The sequence below is a fragment of the Elaeis guineensis genome, chromosome 15, assembly GCF_000442705.2.
Source record: "Elaeis guineensis isolate ETL-2024a chromosome 15, EG11, whole genome shotgun sequence".
NCBI classification, from domain to species: Eukaryota; Viridiplantae; Streptophyta; class Magnoliopsida; order Arecales; family Arecaceae; genus Elaeis; species Elaeis guineensis.
In genome coordinates, this window is record NC_026007.2 from 73,213,898 (window position 1) to 73,230,795 (window position 16,898).

At 39.9% G+C, this 16,898-nt stretch overlaps 2 protein-coding genes across 3 annotated transcripts; both read right to left on the bottom strand.

Moving 5' to 3' along the window:
• Nucleotides 1-578: 578 nt before the first annotated feature.
• LOC105058712 (uncharacterized) lies at nucleotides 579-5,353 on the bottom strand. Its single transcript, XM_010941730.4, has 4 exons — nucleotides 5,199-5,353; nucleotides 2,171-2,318; nucleotides 1,657-1,721; nucleotides 579-966 (listed from the first exon to the last, which is right to left on the bottom strand). Exons 1-4 carry the CDS (start codon nucleotides 5,334-5,336, stop codon nucleotides 880-882), a joined length of 438 nt encoding a protein of 145 aa, XP_010940032.2. The 5' UTR covers nucleotides 5,337-5,353; the 3' UTR covers nucleotides 579-879.
• A 5,334-nt stretch (nucleotides 5,354-10,687) lies between these two features.
• LOC105058714 (proline-rich receptor-like protein kinase PERK8) lies at nucleotides 10,688-16,576 on the bottom strand. Of its 2 annotated transcripts, XR_834159.3 has the most exons (9): nucleotides 14,567-16,576; nucleotides 13,963-14,376; nucleotides 13,751-13,837; nucleotides 13,569-13,639; nucleotides 13,400-13,476; nucleotides 13,131-13,278; nucleotides 11,435-11,556; nucleotides 11,155-11,316; nucleotides 10,852-11,065 (listed from the first exon to the last, which is right to left on the bottom strand). XR_834159.3 is itself a non-coding variant. In XM_010941732.3 (8 exons), the coding sequence occupies exons 1-8, from the start codon at nucleotides 15,543-15,545 to the stop codon at nucleotides 10,865-10,867; spliced, it is 2,139 nt and encodes a 712-aa protein (XP_010940034.2). In that variant the 5' UTR covers nucleotides 15,546-16,552; the 3' UTR covers nucleotides 10,688-10,864. The 2 variants fall into 2 exon arrangements, 1 of the variants encoding a protein (XP_010940034.2); XM_010941732.3 differs by lacking the exon at nucleotides 11,435-11,556 and having other exon boundaries at nucleotides 10,688-11,065; nucleotides 14,567-16,552.
• Between the last annotated feature and the right edge of the window lie 322 nt (nucleotides 16,577-16,898).

A 16,898-nucleotide genomic window follows, 5' to 3' on the forward strand; every position in this document is an offset into this window, starting at 1 on the left:
TCTAAGATCATTGATTATGATTGACTAAATTTTAAGATGATCTAATCCTTAATGGTTTAAAATTATTATATTTGATTTATTATATATATAAATTATTGATTTGATATGCTATAAGAATTCAAAATCAGCGATCATATGATATCAAAAATATCTCAAATAAATTATTTATGAGTTGAGATGAAAGATAGAGATAGAAAAAATTTTAGAATAAAATCAAATAAATTTTTTCAATATGATGAAAAAAGAAAAAATTTCTCTCATAAAGATGATGCTCAAGTATCCGCATACAATCCTTCTCTTCTTTAGGAAGATGTGTTCATTTTTTTTTGTGAAAAAGATGTCTCAACCATCCACCTCATATAAAAAAAATATTACAGAATAATATTGAATACCTATCCTCAAGAGCGAATTTTCTACCACTGCATTGTATGATGATTTGAGGAGCGAAGATGATCTCATTATCTCCATCCACATCACCTTTGATCTTGGATGAATCACACCATACCAAATATCCCTGTGGAAATGCATAAGGAACCGGAATCCCGACAAAACAATAATTAGAAGAGTATCCGGACGACTGCCAAAAATTGGCGATAGAAAGCTGTAAGCCGGTGTCATTGTCACGGGGGTTTAAAATTAAACATTCTATCTGAAAAATTTCTTTTGCAGGGCACTTCATCGGTGCTTTGTTGAAGATACAGAGGCCTAACCCAATTATGCTAAAGAGCTTCATTAGTTCTACGGAGAAAAGCAAGCCTTCAACTTTAGATCCACTCATTCAAGAATTTCTGCCATTACCATGCAATATTGCAGCGGGGACAGGATTTCGTACAACTGATCCGAGACCCTGCAGTGGCAAGCAGCAGACATCACATAGCTTTACTTGGCTGTATCAGCAGACCCTGCCGAGTCTGCCGAGGAAGTTGCAGTTGCATCTCTTGGGCACTGTGATACATAAGGCTTCAGCTGCACCAGTATATATACCAAAATTAGAAAAATAGAAAGAAGAAGAAGAATAGTGGTAATTCAAATTTCATCACAAGTTGGGCTGATTGAGATCAGTGCATGTGCAAGATGACTATGCTTCTACAAATGATAAAAACTTTTGCATGTGCCATCTAGTCAAAAATAACCAGCAGGTAACCTTCATATCCAAATGAGACTAGTCCATTTCAGCCAAAATTCTAGCCAAAACTAATCATCATAATTCAAGCAGGTTTGGATCGCTGCTGTTTCCAATAAAGCTTCAAACCTGGATTTTAAATTAGTGTTACTGAACACCATGTAATTGTACTGTGAAGTACTATGCTATTGTGTTGGTACACCACAACTATGTTGACACAATATACTAGTGTTGCATGCAATGCTTTAGCTATATACAATATCCAGTATGTATCATGATACAGTTACATCAGGGCATTCTATGTCCTACATGACACAAGATAGTAATATACTACAACACAAAAACAATATGCTATACTAAAAGTCATGATAGGAACATCATAGCATACAAAGTAGCTTTTACATTATAACTGACAAGTGATTTTTCCTTTCCCAGCATGATCGCTTGATCAGAGACTTAATTCAAAGTCAGATTACATGCTTTAAAAATGACTATGCCATTATGAATTATGATGCTAGCAACATAGAAATTACCTTAAAGTCAGTCAAATCTGGTACCACATAATGAGGCAACTTTTCATCCATCACAACATACCCACCTGTCCAATATGATTGACCGCAAACAATCAAAATCGCATTTCACCAAATTTGACTCCAAATCAAACTTTATGTCACAAACTAAGCTATTGTTCAGAACAAGGAAAATAATTTTAAAAAAGTTTTCTACTAAAAAAATTACGACACCAGTTAAACTTAACCAACAAGGCCAATTCCACCAACTGGGTTTGGTATTGTTCACCTATTTTAACCAACAACTTGACCTTTTAACAATCTATAGAACTGGTGTAAAATCACTTGGCAATTTTTGGAAAGAGGGGAATGCAATGAATCCTGGAAGACTAGACATTAAGAATACAGCAAGTTTTTCTAAGACATTAGTCTGTTCGTGTTCTTGTTTGTTCACATGCAAATATATGGCATAGTTCTTCAATTTCCACACAAATTCGAGCAAATAAAGTGTCGAATGAAGTAAGAAGATAGTGGTAACCTTTACGAGTGTGAAAACCAGTGGGCTTGCAGTTCTTTCCCTTGTAATAGTCTCGAGGCCCTCTTTTTGAAGATAATATATTTAGTGATGAAGTTCGTTTCCTCCGCATCGCCCTCCCTAACCCCCTAATCAATCCCAATGGCATTTTCTGATCATTCGACCACACAAAAGAAAACACAGGACAAAATTTTAGAAATAAGAAAACAAGATTGTTTAGGGAAAATAAATAGCACAAATGTAAATATCTGTTTATATGTGAAACAAACTTAAAAGTTAATCCATGTAGGTAATAAGGAATATCAAACAGAAAAAGATTTCATTGATAAAAATGTCTCATAAAGTTACACTAAAGCAAAGTGCATTTCTGGCCAAAACAAAATTCTTTTTGTGTATGGATGTGTCACTCTTGGGGGCAAAAGGTAAGAGTGTGGACCATTCTTTTTTCCCCCTGATGCAAAAGATGGTAAGACAATCAAAATTCAGTACAATCAAGAACAGTTTACAGACTACACCAAAAGGGAAGCCTGGAAAGGCCAAGAAATAAAGAAGGAAACAGGAACAAAGGGGGAGAGGGAGAAAATACACAAATTCAGAAGAATAAATAACTAACTCTGCCCTCTTCAGACACCCATCGGGTAGCTCACAGAACAGGGGAGGTGAAACCAAAGTAGGCTGCAACAATGTTACATTGGACCAAAAACATGAATCCCTCAAAACCTTAATTATCTCGCACTGCCCTTTTCCTTTAAGAATTGATATCCACAAGGTGTGGGCCGCCTTGTTAAAACTGGCTTGAAGAAGGCATATAATTACGTGGAATTGGACTTTCTTACCTGCTGCAGATGAACTTGGTTCCAGAGTCACAGTAGATTAGCTCATATTTTACTGTTAGTTAATGGAATTCTTGTAGTTGCTTTTAGATTGCATGAAGATTGTGACAAGAGGGTCCATTCTCTTCTCAGTATTTTAATTCTGGAGGCCATGGTACAAACAAGAAACCAAATGCCATATAACAGTTCTGCCAGTAGGTTATTCTAGCTAGGCACAACATGGAGATGATGTGATCATTTTTTGCTGTTCAAATGTTGATGAAGGAATTTTCACATATTTACCTGAAGCTATATAGTGCCAAAAGGAAAAAAAAAGTTGCACAAACTACTTAGTTCAGGATGATGTGGTTTGCCGATCAGCAAAGTGGCTACATTAAGACTGAAGGAACTGATCATTGGCTACCTCATGATGCAGAAAAATCCAAAAGAACAGGATTTATAAACTTATAATTCTGCAATTAAGAGTATACAGAGAGCATGGCTTTGTATAAGAAAGGCTGTCCAAATTAGGAACTCCTGTCCTGATTATGACTACCCTATTCCCACATGCTACACCTTCCTAATTGATATACCCATGTCAAGGTTCCTGACTACATGAAGTAAATGAATTAAAAAGAACAGAATTGGCTACCTCATGATGCAGAAAAATCCAAAAGAACAGGATTTACAAACTTAGAATTCTGCAGTTAAGAGTATATAGAGAGCTTGGCTTTGTATAAGAAAGGCTGTCCAAATGAGGAAGTCATGTCCTGATTATGACTACCCTATTCCCACATGCTACACCTTCCTAATTGATGTACCAGTGTTAGGGTTCCTGACTACATGAAGCAAATGAAAAAAAAAAAAACACTTTAATTGATAGCCCATGTGATATGTAAGTTATCAAAGTAGAGTTCTGGTGGAAGTTATAAGTAGATGACACATCCCTGGAGATAATATCCTTGCCTGAAAGAGAAGGTGACATAAAGGAGGTTGGACTAAAGACAAAAAATTTTTACCTATGAAAAACCATTCTAACTATTAGCATATAAGTTTAAAAAGGAAGCAAGCATGTTGCAAAATGCAAACTAAGGTGTTCAACGACCATGGTATGGTAACATATAAAGCATTCTATAATCATGAAACTATTTTGGAGATGAAAGTTCTACCAGGAATGATGGGAGAAACTATCCAGTGCATCAGAACGAAACGTTCCTTTCTAACGTTTTCAGTAGGATGGGTATTCATCATTGGTGCCATACTCAGAAGCATGAAATTTGCAACATTTGGTTATTCATCGAATCCTCGCATATTTCTTGGATTAATTCGACCAAATCACTAAAGAGCAAGATAACCATTTTCAAACAGTCACATCTCACCACAAAAATGGGCAACTTTTCAGATTCAAATAATATTCTACCAACCTAGTATAAATATTAAAAATTTCACAGCACAAACAGCACATAATGGTCAATGACTGATCTTGGAAACTCAAGATTAAATCAAGAAAAAAATAATATCACACAAGATTCAAGAACACTACGACTACATTTGAAATATTTACATCGAAAGGGTACACAAAATGAGAAAACAAAACAATTCGTCGAATTACACCAATACCACGATAAGGATGAAATCAAATCTTAGGATCAAGAAAAACATCAGAAGATGTCAATAATAAGAAGTGAAGCAAAGATGTAACCGTGATTGAAACCCTATTGGTTTGATTTAACTTGGAAGCTGTGAGGTTAGAGTTTCAAAAGCTTTCATTCTTTGATATTTAAAACCAAATATGATTTATAAGAATGTCGTAACATCAAACTTCAACAAACAGGCTCTCAAGGTAAAATTTTAGTACTTGCCAAGTACAGGCTCAAAAACGCTTGTCGACGTGTAAAAAACCAAACCCTGTCCAGGTCCAACCCAAGAGGGTAAATGCAAAATGGGAAAGAAAAAAAAAAAAACACCAGTCCGACGAGAAATGCCCATAGATACTCCTTTGTACGACGAGGGAAAGTGAGGAGACGAAGAGAGACTTAAGAAGAAGGCTTATTTGTCCAAGAATTGGTTGTTCTGGCGGCCGGGGCCGGAGATGATGGTGGGAATACGGCTAGCGGAGCAGTGCAGCTCCATCGTTCCATGGATTTATGGTTCTACCAGCAGAAATAGGGTTTTAAACAAGCTTTTTTAAGAGAGAGAGGAGGAGAAAAGAACTCAACTGAGCGAGGGTCGGAGTAGGAGGGCGAGAAGTGTGCGCGAAGGGCGGCAGATGGGAAGGAGAGCACGAAGACGTCCAAGAGATCGGGGGCGGCGGCAGAGAGGGAGACGGGTTCTTTTATAGGCCGCAAAGGGCACATGGCAACATTTTAGTTGATCGATACGGTGTTCTGCGAATGAAGTCGCTCAGTTAATCTGGTTAGGATAAACCTTGGTGTCCCAAATATTTGATCATTACAAATCATGTTGGAAGCCTAATTTAGCTGTCTGCTGCCTCACAGATTTCAGCAGGTCAAAAATATTCAGCTTGATTTTCTCTTCATCATCTATCAGCTCAAAAAAGAATATACATGAGAATTTTTTTCAAATTTTTCTGAGTTAACTACCATATCAAGTGAATTAGAATATTAGACAGAAGAGAAAAATTGTACAGATGATAAAAATTTGGAATATCTCTATGAATTTTCTGCAGCTAGCACTATAAAGTTATCGATCGTGAATTGGATGCGGCTCAAAGTTGCTTGTCCATTAAAAATTGACCTTGATTGGAAGAATTTCTGATGGCTAAGATTGTAGAGGATTCTATGCTCTCGATAAATGATTTGGATTCATGTTTTGGTGTAGTAACTTGACTTCATGTTCTATACTCCATATGAATAACACTACGATATGGAATCTTCTTCAACTGTGATCAATTATGAGGACAAGAAGGAATCCATAAAACCACCTTGAGCTTATCCTGCTCAGGTGATCAACCCTATATCCAAATTCTATGATAACTTTCATGCCGGGTTGATTATGTGTGAACATTAATAGATTCTGACAAAGCCACAAGTTGCACCCGATCACACGCTCGAACCATGCCACAATTGCGCCTGATCATGCTCCTGAGTCATGTCTCAATCTCATCATAAATCGACTCTGATTCGCAATGGATTCATTCACATAAATAAATTGGGAGTAGCTTTATGTAGAAGAAAACCGTGCCAAGCTGACATCAACTTGCTGTGTTCCAAAGGCTGCCAAACCAGGATAGCCCTTCTTCCTCAACGAACTCCTCCCACAACTTGTCAGCCTCCAAAGAAGAGCTTTCTCCTTTCACTGTTAGGATTTGACGTTTCGAGATTCGATCCATATTGAGCCCACAGCGAGGTCCGTAATGAAAAACGGAGTCCAACGAAACTAATATCACTCCAAACAGAATTCGGACGAAGAAGATACGTACTTTTGAAGTCAGCATACAACTCGAGAAGATGGAGGACCGGTGGCAGGCCGGCGGAGTGGCGGCGGCGGCACGGCCGCAAGCGGGACGCCGCCCAGCGCACGGCAGCACGCGGGCCAGGCGCGCAAGGTGCTGCCCAATGCGAGGCACGAGGCCTGGCCTAGGCGCACGCGCGAGGCATGGCTCGGGCCCAAGCGCTCGGTGCGGGCCGGCCCAGGCCCAAGCACCGCGCTTGGGGCCTGTACCCTGATCCATCATGGATCGGGTGATCCACGACCCAGTGCGTGGACCGCATGGGCATTTCCCACGCGTTTCGGCGGTCCACGATACTGTTTCATGGACCGACGTGCGATCGGACGGTCCAGAAAGCTCCCGATCACGATCCAATAGTCCGGGCTTGATCTGGGGTTTGTTTGGGCTTGTTTAGAAGATCTAAACTAAATCTAATTAGTTTTAAGTCCTTTAAAAGGGTCTGATCAGTGAACAGAAAGTAGGGTGGCTCGTTTTTGCTGTGATCGCGCGCGGCTTCGTACAACCGTAGAAAATCTAGAGAACAGACCCTGTGAAGAAGAGAGAGAGCTACCGTACACTATAGAGAGAAGAAGCAGGACTCCTGGACAGCGGACAGCGGTCGCTTCAGGGGTTCAAGGGGGTCTTCTAAGAGAAAGAGCTTTTGTGAGGGAAAACTTTCTGTGAGGGAGAAATTGGATATACGAGGATTGAGGATGAGAACTCCTCTTGTAAAATTTTTTTTTTATAGTGAAGCTTGCATGCCCCGTGGAGACGAGCCCTTTTGTGGCTGATCCACGTATTTTGATTATTTTTTATTTTATTTCTTCTTTCTTCTTGCTGCATCGCGCAGTACTGAAAAGATCCTGAGAGGTGGTGTCCTGACCAGACATCCATTCAATATTCACCATCATAAATTTTTTTTTTTTAAAAAAAATTATTTATAAGAAGCTTCTCTCCAATAATAATATCGTGCACTTCTTTTGCCCCCAATGCCTCTTCCCTCTCCAATTCATATCTCTCTCTCCAATCACATATTCCTGTTCCTTCAATCTCTTTTGGAGCTTCTGCTAGCACAATTTTCTTCAACTTCACTGCAATAAAACGCCGTAATCTCGTGAAGAGGAATGCTGTGATTTGGAGGAGCAAGCAAGGGCAGCAACAACATATATATACCACGGCACAGTCGTCCATGGCGAATAGGCTGCACTCCTCCAAGGGACACCAAGGAGAAAGAAAGAGGAAGAGAAGAAGGGATTGCTCCATTGCTTTAGAAAGTGCCAAGGTGGTGCAACGAGGACCATAACTTGTTAAGGCTAAAGGCTTGTTGTGGAAGTGAGTTGAGAAAGAATGGCACGGCTTTAAGTATTGCTTCATTTGATTTGCCTCAGAAAAAAAATATCGCTTTGTTTGACGCTTCTAAGCCTACATGTTTGTCATCAGGGATGTTTAGTCATTACCAATAAATTAGAAAATATTGACCAAAGGTTTTGAACCCTGGATGTTTTGGAAAAGACGCCAATTGATCAGCCACCACAACAATTAACTGGATGAACTGTAAAACAAAACCCTAAAACCTATATTATTTTGAAATATCCAACATTTTCTCTCCTTGATCACACTTTTTGACATGCAAGATGCAACCTACGTTCTTAATTTTGATATCGGAAGGTCCCACCGGCCATGGCGGTAAACCTTGATCAAGTTTGACCAGAAAATGACCCAATTACCTGGAGAAAAGTGCAACTAAAACACAAATGGGGCTGGCCATATTAGGTGGAGTCAAGTTGGATTTGGGTCAAATGAGGTTCACATTTGGTTAGCTTCATTGTGCAAATATTGTTCAGATTTGGTCAGGTCAGGTTGGCAACCTTAGAAATCAAGAGATTAGGTCCGGGTAGGGAGCCCTATTAAAAAAAAAAAAAAAAAAAGCCAAGGCCAAGTTCAAGCGAGGACGGGGGAAGTTATTAACTGGCTTTGGCTTTCTTGTCATGGAGACTCGATTGCAGTGGCAGAGAAGGGTAATTGGTGTTACGAAACCTTCTTTTCTTCGACGTTTTCAAAATCGAACCGGACAACGGATCAGAATGAAAAAAAAGATCGGGGTCAACCGGGTCAACCAGTTGGCCCGGTTAATTGATCCATAACATCAGCATGATACGATGGAGAAGGACGGAAAAGAGAGGAAGGAGAGTATAATTATGCAAATCATCTCGATCATCAAAATAAAAAATAAATAAATAAATATTCATCTCTCTCCTCGCTAAAAGGGATGGCATGAAGAAAATCTTATATAAAAAAATAGCAAATCATCCTTCCGCCAAAAAGAAATGCAGAAGTAAGATTTATATACACATTTTTCTTGTAGTTCTCTTTTTGAAAACATCAGGCTTCCATCCTTGTCTGTGGTAATGATTGCTGATGCACATGCTAAATATTACAATACATTATAGAGAGGCAGATCAGTAAGGATATCTGATCCTACTTCTATACTTCTTATAAAAGTAGAGCTTGATAAAGAAGTACTCTTTGCATATGGGAAAAACAAAATATTTGGAGCCATAAACCCATGGACAAGAATCTAAAAAGAGGAAAATAAAACTGACTCAGAGTAAAGAGAGACAAAGATTGAAAGATAAAAAGTGAAACTCATTGGAAGAGAGGAAACAGTTGCTTTGAATTTTCCCTGCCTCCTCTTGAAATCCATCGGATTGAGAGTGGCAACTACCACCTTGATGAGGACTAGATCTTCCTTCACCTCCAGGATCGAGACACTCTCGTCGAACTGCAAGACACTGGCGACCCTGTACTCGTCGTATAGCCAAGCTATCATCTTGGAGGGGATTTCCGAACCAGTTGAAATTGTTTCTACCAAAGAAGGGGTAGACTAGGGGCCTGCTGTAGAGACTCTGAGAAGAGGACTCTTGCGAGCTTGGATTCTTTTTCTAATTCTCCCACGAGATTGTCTCTCTGAGATGGAGAGAGAAGAAGATGAAAAGATGGTTTTGATAGAAGATCTGAGGCTCAGGGAGGAGAGGCAGTGGGTTTGGATGGGTGTAGTGGACCCTGAAGATGTCAAAGACGAAGAGTCGGAACTGATCCAGAATATCCTCAGTGATTTTTTATCCACCAATGATTAACCCATCGCCCGACCGGTTCATCACGGGCCAACTGATTCACTGATTTTTATTGGTTTTTTGCAGGTTGAAGATCAACGAGTCCTACCCAAGTTCCACTCTAGAATTAAAATCAGTTCTCAGTCCGACCGGTCGACCTGGCCGGTCCAGTTCCGGAAACATTACTTTTCTCTAGGGGGAAAAAATGTTCATGTAACTTTTAGTTTGCATCAAGACCTCTGGCAGGTCCTCATTGCAAATACTGCAATGATATTTTATGAGTTTGTTGATACCAAAACACAAGGACAATTGATACCTATGTCCTGTGAATACAAGTCTATCAGTGCCAATACTTGTGGATGATTGCAGGAATCTCAAGAACGAGATTTTAAGCTCAACGGCCAGCAATATCATGCAATGCAAAGAGACACGTAGGTTAGCCATCCAAACCAATTGTAGATTAGCAGCGAAACTCGAAGTAAAACCTTCACCAGAAAACTACACGAGCAGTTCATGTTGTTATCTGAACTTGGAATCAAATTTTTGCAAATCCATGCTGATTACTCGGTGAGGTCATTTGTTACAGGAGGGAGGCCTCTCGTGAAACATTGAAACTAAGTTGATGGTAAACTATATCTTTAACATTATGCACTTGAAGCTCATGCAACAAGATTTTAACATAGGAAACCATTCATTTTCTGAGGCAGAGGATCAAGTTGTCGAGCAGCCCTATATAGAAATATGAATAAGGGAAATACTATCAAAAAAGTAAGGTGGGATTGCAGGGGCCACCCTTAATGTAACCGGTAAAATTTCTGAAAGGAGAATGCTTTACTGAAGCATCGGTTAACGATTGAAATGATAGTATTCATAGGATGCCGGAAAATAACTTCTCCTCAATCTAAAGGTTTATTTGCATGTATACCCTTCAAAACTCCTGATAAAACCCTTTGAAAATTCTCATGCAGGCTGCACAATTCAAACTGTTTTTACTTGAACACCAAAGACTCACCACAGTGATAATGTCCAAAAACTGTTACTCAGTTTAAGTTCTGGCACTGCAGTCGGTAATATTTCATGCAGACAAGCCTTTACTGCCTCCTTCAGAATGCAGTATCAGGAAATGAAGAAGAAATTATAGACGCGGGCATTAAAAGCGCCTAACTTTATCAAAATTTAAAAGCCAACACTTTATTAACTATAGAAAGAATACGGAAAAATCCATAAGACATCGATCCTTCTGTATAAAAGAATAACTAACACAAAAAGAGGAAAAAGAGAAAACAAATAGTCTCGATGTTAAGGCCAAAAAGTAACCTGTTTACAACCCTGATCGACTCTTCCAACTAGCTTGGCTGAAACTAGTTTGGCTGAAGTCAGTGCTGTAATCCTGACTACCAAATGCCATCCTCTGAAATAGTCTGATTTCAGCTGATTGTGGTGCATTGAAGAGTTCACTTTGACCCGGTTTAACACCATTGTTAAGGTCATTGTCAGCTAAGCTATCAAGGACTCTCACAACCTGGGAGAAAAGAATAGGTTAAAATAGCATGTGAAGTACAACGTTCCTCTAACAAATAAGAACCTTGATTCCATTGTCAAAATTAATACCTTACTCATTCGAGGCCTCATTGCTCCTGAGTGGCGGACACATGCTGCAGCTGCTTCAATCATATGAAACATCTCACTTTGGTTATAGTTCTTTTCAAGCCTAGGATCAGGTATTTCTTCAAACTCTCCAGTTTCAAGTGCATGGCCCAGAAATGGTCGTGCCTGAAATATTACATTTGCAGTTAATTAAATCAGAGGTTATCATTTGAATAATGATAAGTTAGAAAAAATCTGAGGAAACTTGAGTGGAAATGAGAAATGACATATGCTTGAGCAGGACTTTTTATGGGCAGTAATTTCCTTGGAGTGGAGAATGGGTGTCAAGGATTTTTCACATTGTGTGCTGCCAAATATTTGCTCAGTTTGCAAGATTCCAAGCATTTTCTCTTGTAGTAAACTTTGCTGCTTAGAAAGAGAAAAAATATATTTAAGAAGAAAAAAAATTTATCTATGCATAATTTATCGGGTTGCAAAACTAAAAGCCTAAAGCACTGCAGAGCTCTCGAGTGGGAGGCAGAGCCTAAGTGTTGTGTTTCAAACCAGTGATGCAGATCCTGGTGTCAAAAAATATAGAAAATGTCCAATCTCAATTGTAAGAAAATTTTATTCATCCTCTCTTATGAGTTCCCTCTCAACCTAGGATACAGTTACATAAGATAAGCTGCTTTACCTGATCATATTTCACATCTTAAACTCCAAATCAAACTATTTTCCTACATGGTCTACAGGTTAGTTGATACTTGTGATTAGTTTATTAGTAACCTTATTGCCGATGAAACATGGACATAGATACGGATGCAACATGACATTAATATGATGATATAGCAATTCGTGAAAAAAAATATGCTACAGATTGGATAGGATACAACCACACACACACACACACACATATGTGGATATAAGTAAAAGAACATTCATAAAGCACAATGAGTTATCACAATAACATGGCCCATACTTCAGAAAATAACATTAAAATCCACAAATCCATCACCTGCTCATTACAGAAATAATATAGACCACAATACATATTCAATATTATAATGTAACATCGCAAACTCTGAAATTAATCATCCATCATCAAAACTTTAACAGTCATCAAATAAAAAGAAAGCCATCATCCTCATCCCTCAAAGTATTGGACAAATATCCTAGGTGCTTCCAAGAACAAGAACCAAGTCTTCTTAATTTCATTTTTTGGTGCCAAGGAAAATTCTTTTCAATTTTTGGTGCCAAGGAAACGATATATCAATCCAATCAGACAAGAATATTGCCAGCCTCATGCTCTCTGCTTTCACTGAGATTCTGAAATCTACGACCAGTTTAATGTCATCTATCAACCTATGAGGCCATGACCATCAATTTTATGTAATTTCTTCAAGGTCCAAGGAAGGAATTTATCCAACATGAGCTAGCTGACCTTCTGAAACTTTGCGAACCTTTCAAAGGATAACACTGATGATGAACTAAAACACTAAATTATATCTATATCTAAGTGAAAGATTGACTTGTGATTGACAGAATAAGGCAGAAATGTGTGTGTGTGTGTGTGTGTGTGAGAGAGAGAGAGAGAGAGAAGGAAATGAGGGTCAAATGATTGTTTGGATCTGATATCAAGAGTTAAAAATGTCCCTGCTAGAAAAAACCAGTCACTTGTCCATGCCAAATCGCATTAATTAGGTTCATACCACTTATAAAACTTATGTGAAAATATATTAAAAAAAATATGATTTTATTAAGTGGATTTCAAGGATTCATGAAGCCACAGCATAAGCCAACATGACTTTAGTCCAGTAATGTGCACCCTCTCTTTGCTCAAGTGAGAGGTCTCGGATTCAAGCCTTCACTCAAGTGAGAGGTCTAGGATTCAAACCTTTGTGGTGGCATTACTTTCGTAATGGTCAAAATATGAGCCCATAGAACAATGTGTTTATACAATACAGTATGATAAATGCCAATACTTAACCATTCTAGCTTACCCACTCAACAAGGCTCTCATCACCCAAAGGCTGTGATGAGTCAACAGGTTTTCGTCCAGTGATAAGCTCAAGGAGCACAACCCCAAAAGAATAAACATCAGATTTCTCAGTCAGCTTGCCAGTTGATGCATACTCTGGAGCCAAATATCTGCAAGGACAAATAAGTTCAGTTTATCTTAAGCCAAAACCATCATAAATTTCAGATGAAACCTTTATGGAATCCTCTACTCAGCATGTAACAAAAATACCATTGTATGTGGTTCACCTACCCAAATGTTCCCATTACACGAGTAGTAACATGTGTACAAGCATCCATAGCTAACCTTGCGAGCCCGAAGTCAGAAACCTAGGTCATAAATATGAGTTAATCACAAGAGTATCAAAAGTATGATGAGCATCAAGAAAATATATCACAGACAGTCTTATATCGAGGCTAACCTGAGCTTCAAAGCTATTATCCAATAGAATGTTTGAGGACTTTATATCTCTATGAATTATCCGGGGATGACCTAACCAAAAACAATAAAACAGCCAAGAGAAACAAACAAGTGACCAGTAATTAATAAATGCCTATTCATGATGGCAAATTTGTCAAAAGCACATGTTGATGGAAATATTACAATCCTCATGCAGATATGCTATTCCACGAGCTGCACCAGCTGCAACCTTAACCCTGGTTGGCCAATCCATAACTGGCTTTCCTTCCCCTGCAAATGCAAATTCGTAATCAACAGAAGTTCTTCGCATAATTTGAGAAATGAAAATTCCATCAATCTCAAACAAGGATCAGTTACTATTATAAAAAGAGTACACTGCGAAGGTTGTATCTTACCATGAAGATGATAATGAAGTGTATTATTAGGCACATAATCATAGACAAGCAATCTTTGGTTCTCTGCTATGCAGTACCCGACAAGCGAAACCAAATGACGGTGGTGCACACGACTGATAATCTCAACTTCAGCTTTGAACTCACGCTCACCCTGTCCACCACCAACTTTGAGTTGTTTCACAGCCACTTCCCTTCCATCTAGGAAGCATCCTTTGTAAACACAACCAAATCCACCCTCACCTAAAATATTCTTGGTCGAGAAGCCATTGGTTATCTCATATAGTTCTTCATATGTGAAATATGATTTTGAATTGCCCAACCCTGCTTCAGATGGTGAATTCATGAATGCTCCTTGACTTCCAGTATGATGGTGATATACTAGAGGAGCTGATGGGGATCTTCGATGGGATGCATCTAATGAGCAAAAGTAAACACTGTCAACTAAATGGCCATAATGGCATGACAATACACAAACATTTTCTTGGTAAGTTTTCTAACAATGCTTCTAGAATTTCCCAATGAAAAAGATTGTGTCATGAACAAATTATAGGACAATAGTCAAATAAAATGCTAAAAAATTACATGGGAAAGTTTTAGGTGTTACCTGACATTTCTGAAGATTCAAATGGTGAAGGCTGGACAAGCCCTGCATTATATCCACCAATCTGGTTTTTACGCTTCCTTGTGAACCACACGGCTAGTCCTGCTAAACTAAGTATCAGAACAGATACCACAGCAATAGATACTGCAGTACCAGCTTTAATCCCACCACCTCCTTGTGATGAATTCGGATTGGATATGTTCTCCACTGGTGGGGTAGGAGGGGGTAAACCACCAGGAAAAGCAGGAGAGGGTGGAGCCGGGGTAAATGGTAATGGATTGCCTGGAGGAGGAGAAGGAAGAGAAGGTGGTGATGCTGATGGATCCGAAGGTGGGCCTGGGGATACAGAAGGAGGAGGTGACCATCGGACTGGTGGTGAAGGTGAACTCCCGGGTGGTTTCGCCAATGGCGACGGTGGAGGTGAATCCGACGATGGTGGTGACGGTTGAGGCCTGGAGGGCGATGGTGGCGGGACAATTGCAGACGGAGGGCTAGAAGATGGTGGAGGTGAATTAGGAGTTGATGGAGGTGATGAAGGTAAGGGAGATGGTGGAGGGGAAGCCGCAGCAGGTGGCGGAGGAGATAATGTGGGAGGTGGGGAAGAAGCAAGAGGTGGAGGAGATGACACTATCGGTGGCGGCGGAGAAGCAGAAGCAGGTGGAGGGGAAGCTGGCGGTGGGGACGCGGCAGCAGGTGGGGGTGGCGAGGCTGCAGGTGGAGGGGAAGCTGGCGGTGGAGAAGATGGAACAGGTGGCGGCGGCGAAGGAGGAGGGGAAGGGGGAGGAGCAGGGGAAGCAGGGGGAGGGGCAGTTGCCGGAGGTGGTGCATTCGATGATGTCGGTGGTTCAGAGGTGGCATTGGGCAGAAAATTCGGCGGCGGAGAACCAGCAGGACGAGGAGAAGTGGAAGAAGGTGGTGGTGGAGCAGAGGCAGACGGCAATGGTGGGAGCACTGATGGAGAGGGCATAGGAATGGAGGCCATAATTCACCAAGCTTCAGCCCCTACTTCCTCCCTTTCAACTAAAATCCCAAATGATCCATGAACACTCCTAAAGAACTCAAAACACCATGGCCAAAATCAAAATCCTCTCATTTAACAAACAAAGAAGCTCCAAAGCTTCCTCCTTTTCACAAGATCTCGAAATCAGCAGCACCCAGAGGTCCTCAAGATCTTATGGCATCCAATCAAACTTTTAAATATACCTCTCTTTAAAAATATAATTTAAATCCGTGCAGGAATAAAAATTTCGAAAAGCTCCAAAAAATAAATCCACTCTTTTCCTAGAAGGCCCAATCGATAACAGCCAAGTCTCCAAAAACTCATGAAATCAAACTTTCTAGACGAGATCCAAATATTCAAGTTGTCTTTTTCCCGACTACAACTCCAATGTCTATAATTTCAACGACCCAAAACTGAATCACAACCCAAATCTTCAAATCAAAACTCAAGCACCACATTCCAAGACGCAACATGGCGAACACTCCACCCAAAACTCTCCACTTTTTGTTGAAGAAGCGCCCAAGATCCTAACTTTTTCGGAAAATCCACCCGGAAATGCAAACTTTAGAGGAACCAAGATCATAAAAAAAAGTCTAAACCGATCTCCCCAAACCCGCCAGCCCAAATGCGACCAAATGCCAATAAAAAAGATCCAAATTTTCAAGAGCTGAAGAAGGCGACCCACCTCGCCACCTCTTCTCCTTCACCTCTCCGGCTCCCTCCTACCCTCCGGGGCTCTAAGGGGAACGTGACGACGACTGATGAGTTGTCTGGGTTGGCATGGGGGAGAAGGAGAACTCTGTTGTGCCGGACAAAGACCAGCTTATATACTGTCTTTGATAACAATACCTTAGAAGTAAGGGTAAAGTTAGTCGGCTCGTCCCATTGTCAGCGATGGAGAAGAGAACTTAACAAAACCCCGAGAAAGACTCGGCCACTGTCCATTGAATGTCCACTCGATTCAGTCGAATATAATAACCAAATCTCTCTCTCAAAACCCTCAATACTACTGTTTTGCCCAGACAAGCGCCAGGATGTGAGCACTCAGCCTGCGAGCTTACCTCCTGATCTTTCCTTTTTAATGAATTAATGTCCATATCTAAAACAGGCAGTAGCTTCTTCTGGATCCGGTCAGCTGCATGATTAAACGTTCAAGTTTTTATTTTTTCTGGTAAATACAAATATTCAAGTTGCAAAATAGAATATAAATCCTACTGCTTTCCTTCTATTATAATTTTTTTTTCTATTTTCCCTTATCAGTTTGCCGATCTAGATCAATTTTTTTAATTTTTTTAACTTATTTTACTTCTACATTGCTCTTTGTCAGTATCGATT